The sequence below is a fragment of the Hakea prostrata genome, unplaced genomic scaffold, assembly GCF_041222555.1.
Source record: "Hakea prostrata isolate BN-2017 unplaced genomic scaffold, UWA_Hpros_2 contig_18, whole genome shotgun sequence".
Classification (NCBI taxonomy): domain Eukaryota; kingdom Viridiplantae; phylum Streptophyta; class Magnoliopsida; order Proteales; family Proteaceae; genus Hakea; species Hakea prostrata.
The window spans coordinates 424,476-441,249 of record NW_028291137.1 but is presented as its reverse complement, the minus strand read 5'-3'; the positions used below and the strand labels follow the sequence as shown (position 1 = coordinate 441,249).

The 16,774-nt window shown below is 37.6% G+C and overlaps 1 protein-coding gene across 1 annotated transcript; it reads left to right on the top strand.

The window, feature by feature from the left end:
- Positions 1 to 7,997: 7,997 nt before the first annotated feature.
- Positions 7,998 to 13,419, top strand: LOC148999292 (uncharacterized). The gene is made up of 3 exons (XM_089141316.1): positions 7,998 to 8,346; positions 11,814 to 11,968; positions 12,653 to 13,419. The coding sequence occupies exons 1-3, from the start codon at positions 8,127 to 8,129 to the stop codon at positions 12,869 to 12,871; spliced, it is 594 nt and encodes a 197-aa protein (XP_088997442.1). The 5' UTR covers positions 7,998 to 8,126; the 3' UTR covers positions 12,872 to 13,419.
- The last annotated feature ends 3,355 nt before the right edge of the window (positions 13,420 to 16,774 follow it).

Sequence of the window (16,774 nt, the reverse complement as noted above, 5' to 3'; positions counted from 1 at the left end):
CCTGCCATTTATGTTATTACGGTTTAACTGCTTTACTGAGTTTCTTTGAAACTCATTCCTTTTGTACAATGTTTTGTTAGATTACTCTACAGGTTCTGAGTATCATGACTGCTCGTATGAAGAAGCGCAAGGAGAAGAGGCATATCTCCAGGAAGGTGATTGCGGTTACGACAATTACACTGAAGATTCCGCGGGTGGTTATGCTCCGTACGATGCTTAGTCCGACCATAGAGTGGAAGCGCCCTTGTGCCATTTTTGAGATTTATACTTATAGAGACATTGTCTATAAGATTGAGAACAATTTAGTTACCTATTGTACCTGCTATTGGGATTAGATTTTATCTTGTTCCTTTTCTTTTAGAACTACTTTTCCGCTGGTTGTAGAGTGGGATTCCGCCTCACTTTACTTATTGATTTAGACATTCTGATTATCTTTCGTACTCTGATCGTATACATGGTGTATTCTTTCCTTATTTGGATCTTTGGTTTATCTATTGCATATAGATTATTATTGTTCATGATTATGTTATTGTTTATGTGGGAGGTTGATTACTAGATACCTGATCTTCGGGGCTGTGGATCACACTCTCGGTTATGCCAATTAGGGTACCAGCTGGGAGGATGTGACATTATCAATCAAGAACCCCCAATGATGAAGGATATTCGGATATTCCGGACAATATCCATTTACAGCAAGAAGGTTCCAATCTTTAGTGGGGATCATCCGAATACGATCCCTTGCTTCCTGTTTGAAACGAGAAAGGACAAGGATGGCATTTGAATCCTCCCTAGCATTTTAGGGCCAAGAAGTTAGAAAGTTAGGAGGAGAAGGAAGACGAACAAAGAAATATCTAGACCTCCAACCCTTGGTATTTGAAGGAAGGGTATCTTTCCCAACGAAATTACCCACACATCCAAACTGAAGAATAGTTCGTTTTGAAAGATAGAACCAACGACTTTGCTCTTGCTTCTTATGCATAAAAAAATGAAGAAATAAATTTAAGGTCGGTACTACACCGACCTCGTTTTGCTTACAGAAGCCCCAAAAACAGATTATGCTACGCCAACATCCCCAGACACATCCCAAAATGATTAAGAATGTCTATAAAGACCTGGTGTACGAGAAGCCTAAAGCCACTAATTAAAGCATCCTCATACACAGCAAACTCATCCAAGGGAGGTCAGTGAGCCTGTTCATGAGAAGAGGGGACCCTGATCACAAAATCATTAGGAATAGCGTATTGAGCTCGGATAAGGTCTAAGTCACCCTCAGTCAGCTCAGAAGGAAAAAAGATAGGACCCAAACTGCTAGGATCAAAGTCTATATGCTCGGACATCCTAGGTCGACTTCTCTCAAAATCAAGTTCAAATGGAGAAAGGCTTTTTAACCATTTTCTCCTATTCGTACGAAACCGAGCACGAATACTTAGTGACTTAAACTCAACATCACTAAGAAGATTTGGACGAGCTCCAGGAGACAAGGCTGGGTTAACAGAGGTATCACTTTCAAAGTCGCTATACCCAGAAGAAGAAGCTCCACTGTTCTCAGAACGAACAGTCTCACTTTCAGAAGAGGGTTGGCTAACGGAAGTCCTAAGAGGTTTTGAAGCTACCGACTTAACCCCCATGAAGACAAATGCAAATACACAGACTAGAATAAACAGAGAAAAAGAAGAAGAAAAACAGTGAAAAGAAAGTGCAAAATACACTTAGAATCTAGCACAAAATTATATTTATAAAGCAAATAAAAATGACCGTGAAGAAAACATGAACTTACTTGCAAAAGGAATCACTGAAGAAGCTCCTGGGAAGATCAAAGAAGAGATTTTGAAAATTCTGCAAATACTCTTCTTCTTCACAGATGAAAGGGAAAGTTTCAGCAGAAATGAAGTGAAAGAGAAACAATGGGTTCTTATATTTTTCAGAAGATCCTAATCTAAGGGACCAAAAGGGAAGACTACAAAACTTCAATAAAAAATCTTGATCTAACATCTTCTAAGAAATCCTCATCCAAACGGTCCAAGAAGAATTAATCTCTTGTAGCCTCAAAAGATTCCAATCTAGAGGACAAGATAGGAAGATAAAAAACGGTTGAAATTCGTGACTTTTGAAATCCAAAAAGTCATCATGAGACATCATTCGTGCCAGGCCACATGTCAATAAAGTCGTTCCTTCAATAAACGTGCGCCATCGTTTTTGTTCTTACGGCGCAGTATCATATCAAGTGACGTTAGCAAAATAAAAATTAGATTTTTTAGATACAAAAGACTTAAGTTATGTTGGACGGAAGTTCAAGCATCAAATCTCTAAAATCCGAACAGCCTGCAATTCGGACTTCAAAGACTGGGGGGCTTATGATGAAGAGAAATAAGGAATACGAACCAGCTCGGAACCAGCTCGAATAAACCTAGCCCGAATAGGTCGAACCTAATCGAACTGACCAGGCCAAGGTCGGTCAACCAAGCATAAAGACGGAATAGCAAGACGAATCCAATAAAGCTAGTAGCCAAAGAAAAAGTGTTTGATTGGAATCCAATAACTCATATTTGAGTAGGACTCAATTGTTGTATAGTCTTAGTCCCACATCTAGTAGAAGTAGGAGTTGTTATCCCACATCATAAAGAAGTGGGAGTTTGTTGAGAGTTTTAGTCCCAGTTCAAGTAGATGTGGGAGAAGGTAAGATGGGGAGAGGCTATAAAAGGATGCCTCCCCCCTCCATATGTAATTCATCCCAAAATCTTTCCTCTTATATATTTCTTTATCTATAGTGGAGTTTTCTCTCTTGCCCGTGGTTGTTTCCCTTTAAGGGTTTTCCACAAAAATTCTTGTGTTCTTCTTTTCTCTTATTTGTTGATTGTTCTATTCGGTGGGTTTTTCATAATCCAACAATGGTATCAGAGCAAGGTTTTGTTTTCATCCTACGGAGGTGCTGAAGAAATATTTTGAAGTCATTATTCACATATTTGTTTTCTTTTTGGGTATCCTGGAAAGGTATATTGGGTGATTAAGTGCATGTCTAGGAAAATTTTGTCTAAGGAGTCTGGTATTTAAGCGGACCGGTTGTATCCCTCCAGTCTTTCCTGAAAATTTTCCTGGTGTTCTTTGGTTCAACAATATACTAGTTGGAGGTAACCTGAGGAAATATTTTTCACGTGAAATAGTGGGAGTTATTCTGTAGTCAAAAACAGTTCGTGATATAAGCAATGGCAGCAAAGATCGACATCGGCAAGTTTAACGGCACGAAATTCTCATTATGGAAAATGAAGATGAAGGCATTATTGATAAAAGATAATTGTCTGGAAGCCATTAGTGTTCGGCCGGCAGAGATCATAGATAACGAAAAGTGGAACAGAATAAATGCAATGGCCCTTTCCAATTTGCATCTGGCATTATCTGATGATATTTTAGCAGGCGTAGAAGAGAAGAAAACTGCTAAGGAGGTGGGATCACCTCATCAAATTGTATGAAGCCAAATCACTTCACAACAAAATCTTCTTAAAGAAATCTTCTTGAAGAGAAAGTTGTACACCTTATGAATGGCAGAATCTATATTAGTTACAGAGCACTTACGTACTCTGATTTCCTTATGTTCTCAACTTTCAACGTTAGGACATAATGTTTCACCACAGGAACATGTTGAAATTCTACTCCAAAGTCTTCCAGATTCATATGACTTAGTCATCATCAATTTAACCAATAATATCCTCTCTGATTATCTGGTATTTGATGATGTCGCTACTATAATTCTTGAAGAAGAAAGTAGACGAAAAGGTAGGAAAGATAGATAGGCAAGCTCACAACAAGCAGAAGCTTTGTCTATGACTCGAGGAAGGTCAACGGAACATGATTTCAGTGGGAGTCACAATCAAGGGAGGTCAAAATCCAGGGGTAAGAAGAATTTCAAGTGTTATAATTGTGGCAGAAGGGGACACTTCAAAAATGAGTGTCAATTCAAAAAGGGTGTAGATAATGCAGAAACATCTCAAGGGTGCGTTGCTGAAGGAGATATTCTTTACAGCGAAGCAGCAACGGTATCCAAGGATAGATTGGAGCTCACTGATGCTTGGGTCTTGGATTCGGGAGCAACATGGCACATGACCTCTCATAGAGATTGGTTTCACACTTATGAACCTATCTCTACAGGGTCTATGTACATGGGAAATGATCATGCCTTGGAGATTGCTGGAATTGGTACTATCAAATTGAAAATATATGATGGTATGATACACACTATTCAAAATGTGCGGCATGTGAAGGGCCTAAAGAAGAATCTATTGTCTTTGGGACAGTTAGATGAAATTGGGTGCAAGGAGACAGAAGCATCAGTTGCATCAACCGGTACTGCGGAAGAGATGACAAAAGTGTGGCATAAAAAATTGGGCCACATGTTAGAGCAATGGTTGATGGTTCTCGCCGAACGGAAATTACTCTCGGGCCTCACAAAGATTTCATTACCCTTTTGTGAGCACTGTGTTACAAGTAAGTAGCATAGATTGAAGTTCAATGCATCTGCTTCCAAGAGTAAAAGTATTCTAGAATTAGTTCATTCTAATGTTTGGCAAGCACCTGTTACATATTTGGGAGGAGCAAGGTACTTTGTATCTTTTATTGATGATTATTCCAGAAGATGTTGGGTGTTTCCTATCAAGAAGAGTCAGATGTGTTTTCAGTTTTCAAAATATTTAAAGCGCAAATTGAACGAGAAACTGAGAAGAAAATCAAGTGCCTCAGGACAGACAATGGCGGAGAATATACAGGGGATGACTCTGTTGAGTTTTGTAATCAAGAAGGCATCAAGAGACAATTCACGGTGGCTTACATCCTCAACAAAATGTAGTGGAGCGGATGAATAGAACTCTACTCGAAAGAACGAGAGCCATGCTAAGCACTGCAAGTATGGCGAAGTCCTTTTGGGCAAGAAGCGTAAACGCTGCCTGCTATGTGATTAATCGATCACCATCAAGATCGATTGATCTGAAGACACCTATGGAGATGTGGACTGGCAAGCCAGTTGATTATTCACGCCTGCATACATTTGGGAGTCCTGTGTATGTGACGTATCATTCCCAAGAAATTTCGAATTTGGATCCAAAATCCAGAAAGTGCAGATTCTTGGGATATGCTTATGGAGTTAAGGGGTATCGACTGTGGGATCCCACTGCCCACAAGGTCGTCATCAGCAGAGATGCCATTTTTGCAGAAGATAAGCTGCAGAAGGAAGATGTGAGTAGCACTTCAATAGAAATTCCGGAGAGTAGAACAATTCAGGAGGAAGAGAAATCCGATCCAGAAAATTCTTCTAGAGCTAAATTAGAAAATGAGGAAGAAGTACCAGTTGAGTCTACAACTGTAGAAGTTCGACGATCACCTCGTGAAAGACATACACCAACCTGGCAGTCTGATTATATTATGGAGAGCAACGTTGCATACTGTCTTCTAACAAAAGATGGGCAGCCATCAACATTCAGAGAAGCGATTGATAGCTCAAAAGCGTCACTTTGGATGGTAGCTATGCAAGAAGAACTAGAAGCTCTTCATAAGAATAAGACGTGGGAGCTTGTACCTTTACCGCACGGAAGGAAGCCCATTGATAACAAATTGATTTACAAGATCAAATGAAACAGTGATGATCAGTAGAGCGGTATCGTGCAAGAATGGTGATCAAAGGATATGCTCAGAAAGAAGGTGTCAATTTCACAAAAATCTTTTCTCCAGTGGTTCGACTTACTACTGTCCGGATAGTTCTGGCACTTTGTGCTACATTTGATCTACATCTTGAGCAGTTAGATGTAAAAACTGCATTTCTTCATGGAGATCTTGAAGAAGAAATCTATATGCTCCAACAAAAAGGTTTTAAAGAACTAAAAAATAAGAACTTGGTTTGCAAGTTAAACAAATCTCTATACAGCTTAAAACAGGCACCAAGATGTTGGTATAAGAGATTTGATTCGTTCATATTAAGCCTTGGATACAACAGACTTGCTTCAGACCCTTGTGCGTATTACAAGAGGTTTGGTGGTGATGACTTCATTATTTTGTTGTTGTATGTTGATGATATGTTGGGCAACAAAAATCATATCGTAGAATTAAAGGCTCAGTTGGCTAGGGAATTTGAAATGAAGAACTTGGGACTCGCAAACAAGATTCTAAGGATGCAAATTCACCGAGACAGAAATAACAGGAAGATTTGGCTATCTCAGAAGAGTTACTTAAGGAAAGTCTTGCGCCGCTTCAATATGCAAGACTGTAAGCCAATTTCTACTCCTCTTCCTGTTAATTTCAAGTTATCCTCAAGTATGTGTCCTAGCAATGAAGCAGAGAGGATGGAGATGTATCGAGTACCGTATGCATCAGTAGTGGGAAGTCTGATGTTCGCTATGATATGTACAAGACCGGACATTGCACATGCAATGGGAGTAATTAGTCGGCATATGGCGAATCCGGGACAAGAGCATTGGATTATAGTGAAGAGGATCCTAAGATACATTAAAGGAACCTCGGATGCTGCTCTATGTTATGGAGGATCTGAATTTACTATTAGAGGATATGTTGATTCTAATTTTGCAGTTGATCTTGATAAAAGGAGATCCACTACTGGCTATGTGTTTACAATTGCAGGAGGAGCTGTGAGCTGGCTATCTAAACTACAGACAGTTGTAGCACTATCTACAACAGAAGCTGAGTATATGGCAGCTACACAATCTTGTAAAGAAGCAATCTGGATAAGACGATTCATGGAAGAACTTGGGCACAAACACGAGAATATTCTCTTGTATTGTGACAGTCAGAGTGCCTTGCACATTGCAAGGAATCCAACGTTTCATTCCAGGACAAAACACATAGAAGTACAATATCATTTTGTTCATGAAGTGGTGGAAGACGGAAGGGTGAATATGCAAAAAATCCACACGAAAGAGAACCTAACAGATGTATTGACAAAGGCAATCAACACTGACAAGTTCATTTGGTACAGAACCTTGTATGGCTTGACAGAGACATAGACAGCATGGTGGTGGCAAGATAGAAAATGGTGTGGAGATTAATTGGTTCTCAATCTAATCTCCAAGTGGGAGATTGTTGTATAGTCTTAGTCCCACATCTAGTAAAAGTAGGAGTTGTTATCCCACATCATAAAGAAGTGGGAGTTTATTGAGAGTTTTAGTCCCAATTCGATTAGATGTGGGAGAAGGTAGGATGGGGAGAGGCTATAAAAGGATGCCTCCCCCTCCATATGTAATTCATCCTAAAATCTTTCCTCTTGTATATTTCTTTATCTATAGTGGAGTTTTCTCTCTTGCCTGTGGTTGTTTCCTTTTAAGGGTTTTCCACATAAATTCTTGTGTTCTTCTTTTCTCTTATTTGTTGATTGTTCTATTCGGTGGGTTTTTCATAACCCAACATCAATCACTAAGATTCGTATTGCAGTCCAAATAATGTTTAAGTTCGAGACGAACTCACACATAGAAAACATATAAAAAAGTAAGGGAGCACAAGAGAAAGGTACGCTGAATAGAACTATCACTATTCGAATTCTTATTGTTCATTACTTTTTTGTCTTCCTTAGTCGGATTCCTAACTAAATCGTCAGAGGTGAAAGCTCGACTTCGACGGTCGAGCTCATTCTTGCGATTCATCTGGTTGAGTGGACGAACAGGATTGCGTAGCAACAGGTCCATTGTTCAAACCGTTTCAATTTACAGATTCGTTTGAAAACTTACCAATTAAAAGTCAGCAGCTGGATTTTAGCCTCTGAAACGTGGCAGCCATCCAGGATGGCCGCTTGGTTTTGGGCTGCAGAGGATTAAAATCCCATCATCATCAGGAGAGAATAACATGCTCCCCTCATTGTTTGAACCACACAGTAAAAGGTGGGGCCCACATGAGACTACAAAAAGTTTTGTTTTTAATTTATAAATATTTATAAGTGGGACCCGGTTCTCATACTTTATGGGACAAAATTGCATACATTGTATTGTTATCCCCTGACGGGGAGGCGACCAGACATCGTGGTTCATTGACAAACATATGTGCTCCCCTCCAAACACACATGCCGTGCAGGGCATCCCAACTCGGCCTTCTTTACGAGACTGAAACTCATCGATACAACAGAAGGGAGAGAGAGAAGAATGAGTGGGATTTTGGCTCCACCTTCTTCCCTCCCCACACCTCGTCTTACCATGAAAACTAAATACGTTTGTTCTCCTCCTTCTGTTTACTGTGTTGGTTCTCGACTCCCTTTTCATCCCTCAGACTCTGAATTCAAGAGCTGTAGTCTCAGAGGAGGGTTTCCGAAGCTCAATTTACAGTGTCGCAGCAGCAGCAGCCCTCCACCTGGAGCCCCATCAGGTGAAAATTGCATAAATCCAATTCTTCTGTTCTGGTTTTTTTTTTCTTTCACTAAAATAGATTCCACGACGAATTGATATGCTAGGAATTTTTTATATATATATTCTGCTATGAATGAACGACTGGTTTGATGTGTAAAGTGGGTTTGTCTCGTTTTGTTGGATTTTCATTTTGCATCATTGACTTTGGTAATGGTTGGTAATGATGGAAACTTCTCGCTTTTGCTTGATTTTTTGATTCTATTTTCTTGTCTGACTTTCAGTTATTGATCCTCTGAAACTAGATTTTTCCTTTCTTCTGTGTTGATCATTGGACTTAAGATAGAGTAGATAAAAGGGATCCTGTAAACTTAATTAGATTGTTTTTGTGTCAATCCTGTTTGCCTTTTCTTGTCCTACAAGTGTTTGAGATTTTCCCAGTTCACTGAATTGGGGCCTCTGAGCTTTCACCGTTGAATTAATGTAGACTTGTGGTTGGCATCTAATATTACCAGTGCTGCTTCTGATTATCCTCATTGAGTATTGTTATTGTTTTGGTGGGAGTTACTTGCTTCATGGAGAGGCTCGGCTCTTGGTTGTGAGGTTGAACATCTCATCCCAATAGTTACCCCATAAACCTAACATGGTGTTGACTGATGTGTTCTTTAACATAATAACCTATGGGGAGAGATTGTAGTGTGGGATATGGATCTTTTAATTATTGTAGTACTGGCTATTGTTGCTGCCAAATCCGACTCAAACGCTCTTACTTTCTGATCTGACTAGAACCAGGCTTGGGCTGATCTAATCTCTGGACCTACATACAATGAACCAAATGGAATCAGGGAATCCAACCAGAGCCAGTAGAAACCTTCAGATGCCCAAGCAATAGATTTTGCTGAAATGACTGAGACCAATTCAAGAAGCAATGAATTGAACTTCTGCAACGAAAGGGAATACCTTTATTAATAGGCTGTTAATAGATCAGTGTAAAATAAAGTGTTTATGTAGACATTTTTAAGGATGTTTCCCATGGTACAGGTTGTAGACTCTCATACTGACATACTGACACCTATGATGTCATGTAAATTGTGTGACTTGGAACCCAGGTCACAGGTGTCCAATTATTCAGCTTAGTTAAAAAGTAACTGACTAGGTAAACTGTTGTCCTGCTTAGTGTCGGTCTGCTAAGACCATGCAAAATGCTCTCCATGTGAGAGTATTCTGAATGGGACTATTTGCCATATGAATGATTGGAAGTGGCTCTAGGGCTGATCCATCAATCTTAGTCATCTGGTCAGAATATCATCTAAGGGATCCAGAATCATCATGAACTGGATTCTGGTTCGGCTGACTGCCAGTAGGTTCAAGACTCCGCTTCTTTTTGCTATTATACGTGTCAATCCTTGATTGGGTGAACAGAAATTGGTACATGAGCTATCAAGCTTGTCAGTTTTCTCAGGTATGTTTTTAGTAAAGCCTATGTTTTGCTCTTTTTCTCTGCAAAAGAAATTTATCCTATGTGGTACAAAAAAAGAAGGGAGGAAGGGTTGGCATGGAGGAAATCTGGCAGCAAGATTATGGCTTACTGGACAAATGATACTCTGTATTCGAGATGCACCTGAGGAAAACTGAAAATAGAAATAGTCTCTAAATTACAATTTGATAGCCTTTCTAAGCATAAGAAGGGAAATGAGGTAAAGTCTTTGCTTGTAAAGGCAATCCTTCCAAGTTCTGATACTATAAGTTCATTGTATCCTCTTCTGTTCTATTCTATTCTCCCCCACTCATCTCTGGAATTGGAATTACAGAGAGTTATTTTCTCTTATTTCCACTGTTGTAATTAATCTTCCTTGTTATGAAAATAAATAAATAAAGAATGAGGATATCCACATGAAGCTCTGTTTCATATGAAAAAGAAGAACTCTTTCCCCTCAGAGCTTGAAATTGATATTACATCAAGCTTCACTTTCATTAAACTTACTGTGTGGATTGCTCCTTGTGCATTGAAGAGTCGTCTGAGTTACCTATTTCTTTCCTTCATAGTTCTTGAAACATATATAATCTCACACTGACGGAAATACGGGATTTGTGTGAGATCTCTATCGGGCTGTTGATTTGATGCCAATAAAGATGAATCTTACAAAACATGGACATAAAATGTAGTCAAGCCTTTATTTTTAGTAGGCCATGTCTAGTCATCTAATCCTGTTCTCATTTTGAAATGTATTTCTATTTTTAAACTAGAGGCTCCTATTTATAATATGTTCTGTTATTCTTATTATATCACCAAGTTGCAGCAAATGATTAGATTTTAAGGTCTCTGCTAAAAGAGGAGTATCATCTAATTATGCTTTTGTGCTTATTCTCTAAATGTTTTAAAGTTAATTTTTAGCTATTTGTTTTTGATTATTTCCTCCAATATTATTGTTCTGTGCTAGTGTAATAGGTTAGTGAAACTTATTTTCTTCCAAAATTTGTGAATTTTCCATAAGAAGGAAGACTCTAATATATTTTTCTGGGAGCAACGTTTTGAGATTGAAGTGTATAACATTCAATTCTTTTAGCAATTATTTGGATCAGCTGACCATATAAAAGCATTTTCTTGAAACAGAAAGCATTTGCATCTATTTGGATGTATATATGGCTTGAATAATGGTCACTTTACACACTTGTAGAAATAAACAAGAAGGGGGGGTGTTGTGGAGGGGAAACTTGTTTCCCCATATTGAATGTTTGAATTGGATTATCCCCTTCTCTCACAAGCACCCACCCCTCCCTTTTCTGTCTCCTCTTTGGGAGATTCCCACTAAATACCCTGAAACAAAAGAAAGGGGCTATACTATAACATGCATGTAAGATTTGTCTGGTTGTAATTAGAGGGTAGGACAGTAAACCAGTAAGAGAAAAAAAGGGAAGGTTTTCGTTTTCATGATTCTGTAAACTGTGTAAATTTTTTTAACATATATCAGGTATTTTTCTTTCCCAAAACAATTTGATTAAAAAGTAAAATTTGACAACCATTTTTAGAATATTTCTGGAGTGAGTTGCACTATCATGAAGGTGATGATACAAAAACTTTCCACTTTGGTACATTCGCTTCCCTTTCATTTATTTCCCTTGCAACCAGAGGAAGCTGTAAGGAGATAAGACATGAAATACACTGCAAAGTGCCAATGGTAATTTCCAGTTGGTTGTGTTTTCTTAATTATTCAGTTGGGATAATGCTTGGTCTGGCACAACCAAAACAGCCAGAGATTTCACTAGACGCGAGACCAGGAAACCAAATGAATATGTGGGATGCTTTCACTCAGTGGGGGCTTGAATTTTTATTTATTTATTTATTTTTGTTTTTTAAGAGAATGTCAGTGTCGCCCAGGATCATTATTTGGAAGGCCATGGGAAGAAATACCCACTCCAGCATGGTGGAAATCCTTATTACTTCTAGTATCATTTATGTTAAAAAATACGGTAATTTTCATCTTGCAGGTGATAATGATAGTAGGACCATTCTGGATGCCTTTTTCTTAGGCAAGGCTTTTGCAGAAGCAATTAATAAACGTATTGAGTCTACTGTAGGGGAGTTGTTGAGTGCAGGTGGGAGGTTGCAAGCTGAGCAACAGAAGCAAGTGCAAGAATTCCAGGTGGAACCTCCATCCATTTATGAGTAGTTTTTTTCAATGGGATAATTCATGATTACCTTTGCATTTCTGCATTTCTAGTTCTATCTTTGTTTGTCAAACCACCTTTATGTGAACATGAACATGGCATTTCATGTCAGACTGTGTTGGAGGAAATGGTCCTATGTGGAAATGGGTAAATTACTGTATATTTTGGTCAAACTTTCATGCTTGATATATTTTAGTCCATCCTAAGGTTTTGTTCAAAGGTGACAAAAGGTTTAGCTGACACGTATGAGCTTGGTGTATGATGGTACTTTTTCAGGGCCTCTTATGGTTTTGGTACATATTTATCATGCTTGACTCAAAATAAGCCAATGCAGTGGGAATCTAGGAGAAACACGCGCGCAGACATATCTTTAGGCTATTAAAGTACACCTTTTGTATGGCATGTCAAAGAAATATCTTCAGCAAAAAAGATTTGGAAACACGACAAATTGAAACCATGATTTTCTTTTCTATGAGAGTAAAGTAGATAATCTTATTAATTTTCTTTTGGGGTGGAGGCAGTGTGTTAGCTTTCCCTGAAAAGGATTGAGAGGATGGATTAAGTTGTACATTTTTCCCATTTTTCCCTTGTGTGTCATTCTTTGTCAGGCATTCTTGACTCCGTGCTGCAAATAGCTAACTGAATACATGGTGATGCAGGATGATGTGTTGGAGAGAGCAAAGCGAGCCAAGCAGAAAGCGGCACACGAAGCCAGAGGAGCCCAAGGGCTTACTCCCAGTTCTACTACAGCAGTGATATCAGTGTCCAGTGATGTTGCTACTACATCAATTTCACCTGCTTCAGAGTCAACCTCCTCTGCAACTAATGAGGAACCAGTTGACCAGGATTCTGTTTTGGGGAAGACAAAAATTGACTGAAATTCTTCTCTTCCTGTATAGTTAAGGTGTTATGTTCCTCATCTGATCCGTACTATATTGCTTCAACCAATACTCTACTGAAGAAGAGAGTAGTCGTGTATTTCATGGTAGGCTCAGAGTAAGCTTTTGTGAACCATAATAAAACAGTAACTTTTGTTCACTATGCACAGTCATGTTTGGATTCTTTTTACAGATTTGCTGAAAAATATTTTGGATCTGTAGCAGGAAACTCAAACTCTACACAAGAAGACTTCTGAGTTTGAAGGTTGTCAATCTCCACAACCAATTAAGGTGCACAACTAATGCAAGAGGCTCTAGCCTGTCCACACCGGATTCAGAGAATTAAGGCGTAGCCTTATTCTTATCGTTTTATGTTATTTTACATTAACAAAAAAACAAAAGAAGAAAAATATTTTTTCCTTTGGTATGAATTGGATTTCCAGAAATGAAAAAATACTTTTTTTTTTTCATTTTATTTTGGGAACTTGATAGCTTTATATCAGGGTGGGGAGACTATCACATGTACCATTAAAGATGGTTGAATCTATGAGATCTTCACTAAGAAGTGTTGGTTATTAGTAGAGCAATGCTTTAGTAGTATGATTTCTTTCACTAGATGAAATTGAAGGCATGTGAAATGTATTTTTAGAACAATGATGGTAATAATCTTTTGTATAGAGATATTAAGTCCAAAGAGTTCCTGAGCTCACCACTAACCAACCCCCCCCCCACCAAAAGAAAAAATATTCATCCAATGGGAAATATTCATCCAATGGGAAATATTCATCCAAAGGGAGGAGCTATTGAGGATTTTTTTTTACTACTAGAACAATTCTACATTGCAACTATTGACGATTATCTTTTTTTAATTTAAAACTACACTTTTAATCTCAACCATCGATTGTGTATAAAGAATGCAATGTTGTGCAAAACAGAAAAAAAATTTAATATAAAAGGTAAACTGCTCTGCAAAACAGGAAGATGTCATAGTTGAGGAAGGATTTGTTTTTTTCCCCTAAAAGAGGAGGTCAGTTTAGTTGATTATCTAATAATCATCTCTCTCCTACTCATATTTAGCAGGATTAGAGGGATTCAAATCGGAGAACTTTTGACATCGACATCCATAACCACCATTATAGTAGTCTGACTTGTTAAAATTTTTAAAGTCAAAATAGTACAAGAACAGACGAAACCTTCTTTTTCAAGAAACCCTAAAGTCGTTAAAGGTTGTTTATTCAGCTTCAAATGTAGATGTAGTAAGACAAAAGCATGCAGCTTATTCCGCATGAAGCTAGAAATTAACAATATAATTAATGTCTCCCAGACCCAGTGGAATGGAATATATACGTGACGACTAGGAGTGAAAGACTTCGTCGCTAAGGCTTTTTATCTTCCCTGTTTTTAAGTTGATAGGTCTTCTTTTGTCCAAAGGCGTGGCGGGTTAAATTAAGAAGACGACTTTTAAACGGAGACAAGATATAAGTTATCGAATCCTTCGTGGCTAAGGCTTAGAGCTCATATGATTACCAATTTATTGCTGGTGATTGTGGCTCACACTTAGCAGACTTAGCTAGTTCTGTTTTTCGGTAGAAGACTTAGCTAGTTCTGTTAGGGCTGTTTGATTGGTTACATGAATTCAAATATTTCAAATATCTGGATTCACAAATGGGAGATTTATATTCATTTGGTTGTGTGAATCCTTGAATTCATAAAATCCAAAGATTTCACCTCTACTATAAAAATATTAAACATTTGAACCATTACTCCATAGATGTTTTTTTAGGATGGTTCAATAGATTTCATTCCAAAGATTTAGGCTAACCAAACAGTTACTTTTATGAACCATGACTCCATAAATTTGAAATTTCTAGATTTTTTAAATCTCCAGACTCAAGTAAACAAACAAGCCCTTAAGTAATTCAAATTTTGAAAATCAAATGATCAAAATTTCCTAATACAAATGTTATGACCAAATTATCCCCATCATTGTCTCATTCCATATCCAACCCTTAGGTGGATGAAGAGATTTTTCCTTCACCATCTTCTTCCTAGACCTCGCTGAAAACCAACCACCACCCCCATCCTCCCCCTCCCATTGCCGAAAATCACCCACCACTAGTTGGAAGCATGACCTCCACACTTCCATTGGTTGCAAGTGCTACAGCTTGATATTCAACTTCTCCATTTGAACCTGCCACTACATTTTGTTTTTTGCCCCATCAACAAATGTACAAAATATAGTATTAGATTTTTTGTCTAAAGGGTTTCCAACCCAATCAGCATATGCATAATCAACAATCTTGGTATGACCATGTTTCTTCATCAAGATTCGACCATGGTTCTTCATCAAGATTCCTTTTCTGAAGATGTCTTCAGAGATCTCAAAATTCGATCAACTAGTTCCTACTAATATAAGCACTTGCAAAAATTGGCTCACATAACTGAAAAAATAAGTAATATTAGGCCTAGTTATAGTGAAAAAAAAACAGCTTCCCTGCCAACTGTTGATATGCCCCCACTATCTTGTTATAGGGTATTATTTAAGGTGATCTTACTGTTATAATCCATGGGAACACTTGTTGGCTTCACTCCTTATTTGTTCCTCTATTTTAATAAATCCAAAGCACATTTTCGCTGAGACAAAAATAATCCCTTCTAAGCTTGCAACTTCAATACCAAGAAAAATAACCTAGTTCCTAAGTCTTTGATGTTAAATTCTTTATTCAGGTGTTGTTTCAGAGTCTCAACTCCAAGGTGGTTGCTGTCCGTGATGATAGTGTCATCAACATAGACAAGGACAATCACCACACCTTCTTTGCCCTTTTGAACAAAAACAGATTCACCCTTTTAAAATCGAAATTAATGAATGTCAAACTAATTAAGCTTTTTGTACCATGCTCGTGGTGACTTTTGAGTCTATATATAGCTTTCTTGAGCTTGCAAACTGGTCCAACTTGATTTTCTAGGGCATGGCTAGGAGGGAGATCCATATATATCTATTCTTCTAAGTCTCCAAAAGAACACATTCTTTACGTTCATTTCAAATAGGATCCATCCACAATTGTTGTGACCAGTGGCAGACCCAGGATTCAATATTTGGGGGGAGGGGGGCGAAGAATGAAAACCAGATAACTTTCCCATTAGGGAAGCACTAATGTTTTTTGCCACACATATTGTGGGCCCTTATAAGACCCATTGGGGGTCTCACCTCTAAAATTATTTTATTATATTAATGAATAGGCCCACATATATTTTGTGGGGCCACACATATTTATAAAAAAAAAGTAAATTATTGATAATATTATTTTTTTTAACAAAATATAGGTAAATTGAAGCAACAATTCAAAAAAAATATATACACATGACTTCAACCCTAAAAAGTTAGATGCATGCCAAAATTTTATTTGGTAGGAGATGTAACTCAAATTTTTTTTTTAGGTAAGAGATGCAAACCAATGGTAGTTAGTACTACCTTACTAAGTATAGACATTTTATTCACAATACAAAATCAAATAACAAAAATTGTAGAAAAAATAAAGAAACATAGAATATATAAAATCAAATAAAAAGAATAACAAAAAAATGAGAAAAAGATAAACGATAAATAAATTGAAAAAGAGAAAGAGTACCTAATTGTGGAGTACATATTTTCCAAATTTTCTTAACCTACGCTTATAAAAAGGGAATAGAATAAATAGGAAGAAATAGGAAGAAAGAAAGGAGAGAGAGGATATAGGAGAGAATAAATAGGGATTGAGGAGTATTACCAAAAGAAAAAGAAAAAAAAAAAAAAAAAGGATTGAGGTGTTAGTTTCTAATTAGGAATGACATTTTAAATACCTAATCAGATTTTTTTTTCAAAAATTTCCTTTAACCTACGTTTATATAGAAAGAGAAGAGAAT

Excerpts from the sequence above, each read along its gene's own strand:
- LOC148999292 (XM_089141316.1), top strand. The coding sequence starts at position 8,127 with ATGAGTGGGATTTTGGCTCCACCTTCTTCCCTCCCCACACCTCGTCTT. Across the intron at positions 8,347-11,813 it reads TCCACCTGGAGCCCCATCAG|GTGATAATGATAGTAGGACC; the intron begins GTGAAAATTGCA and ends TTCATCTTGCAG. Across the intron at positions 11,969-12,652 it reads AGCAAGTGCAAGAATTCCAG|GATGATGTGTTGGAGAGAGC; the intron begins GTGGAACCTCCA and ends ATGGTGATGCAG.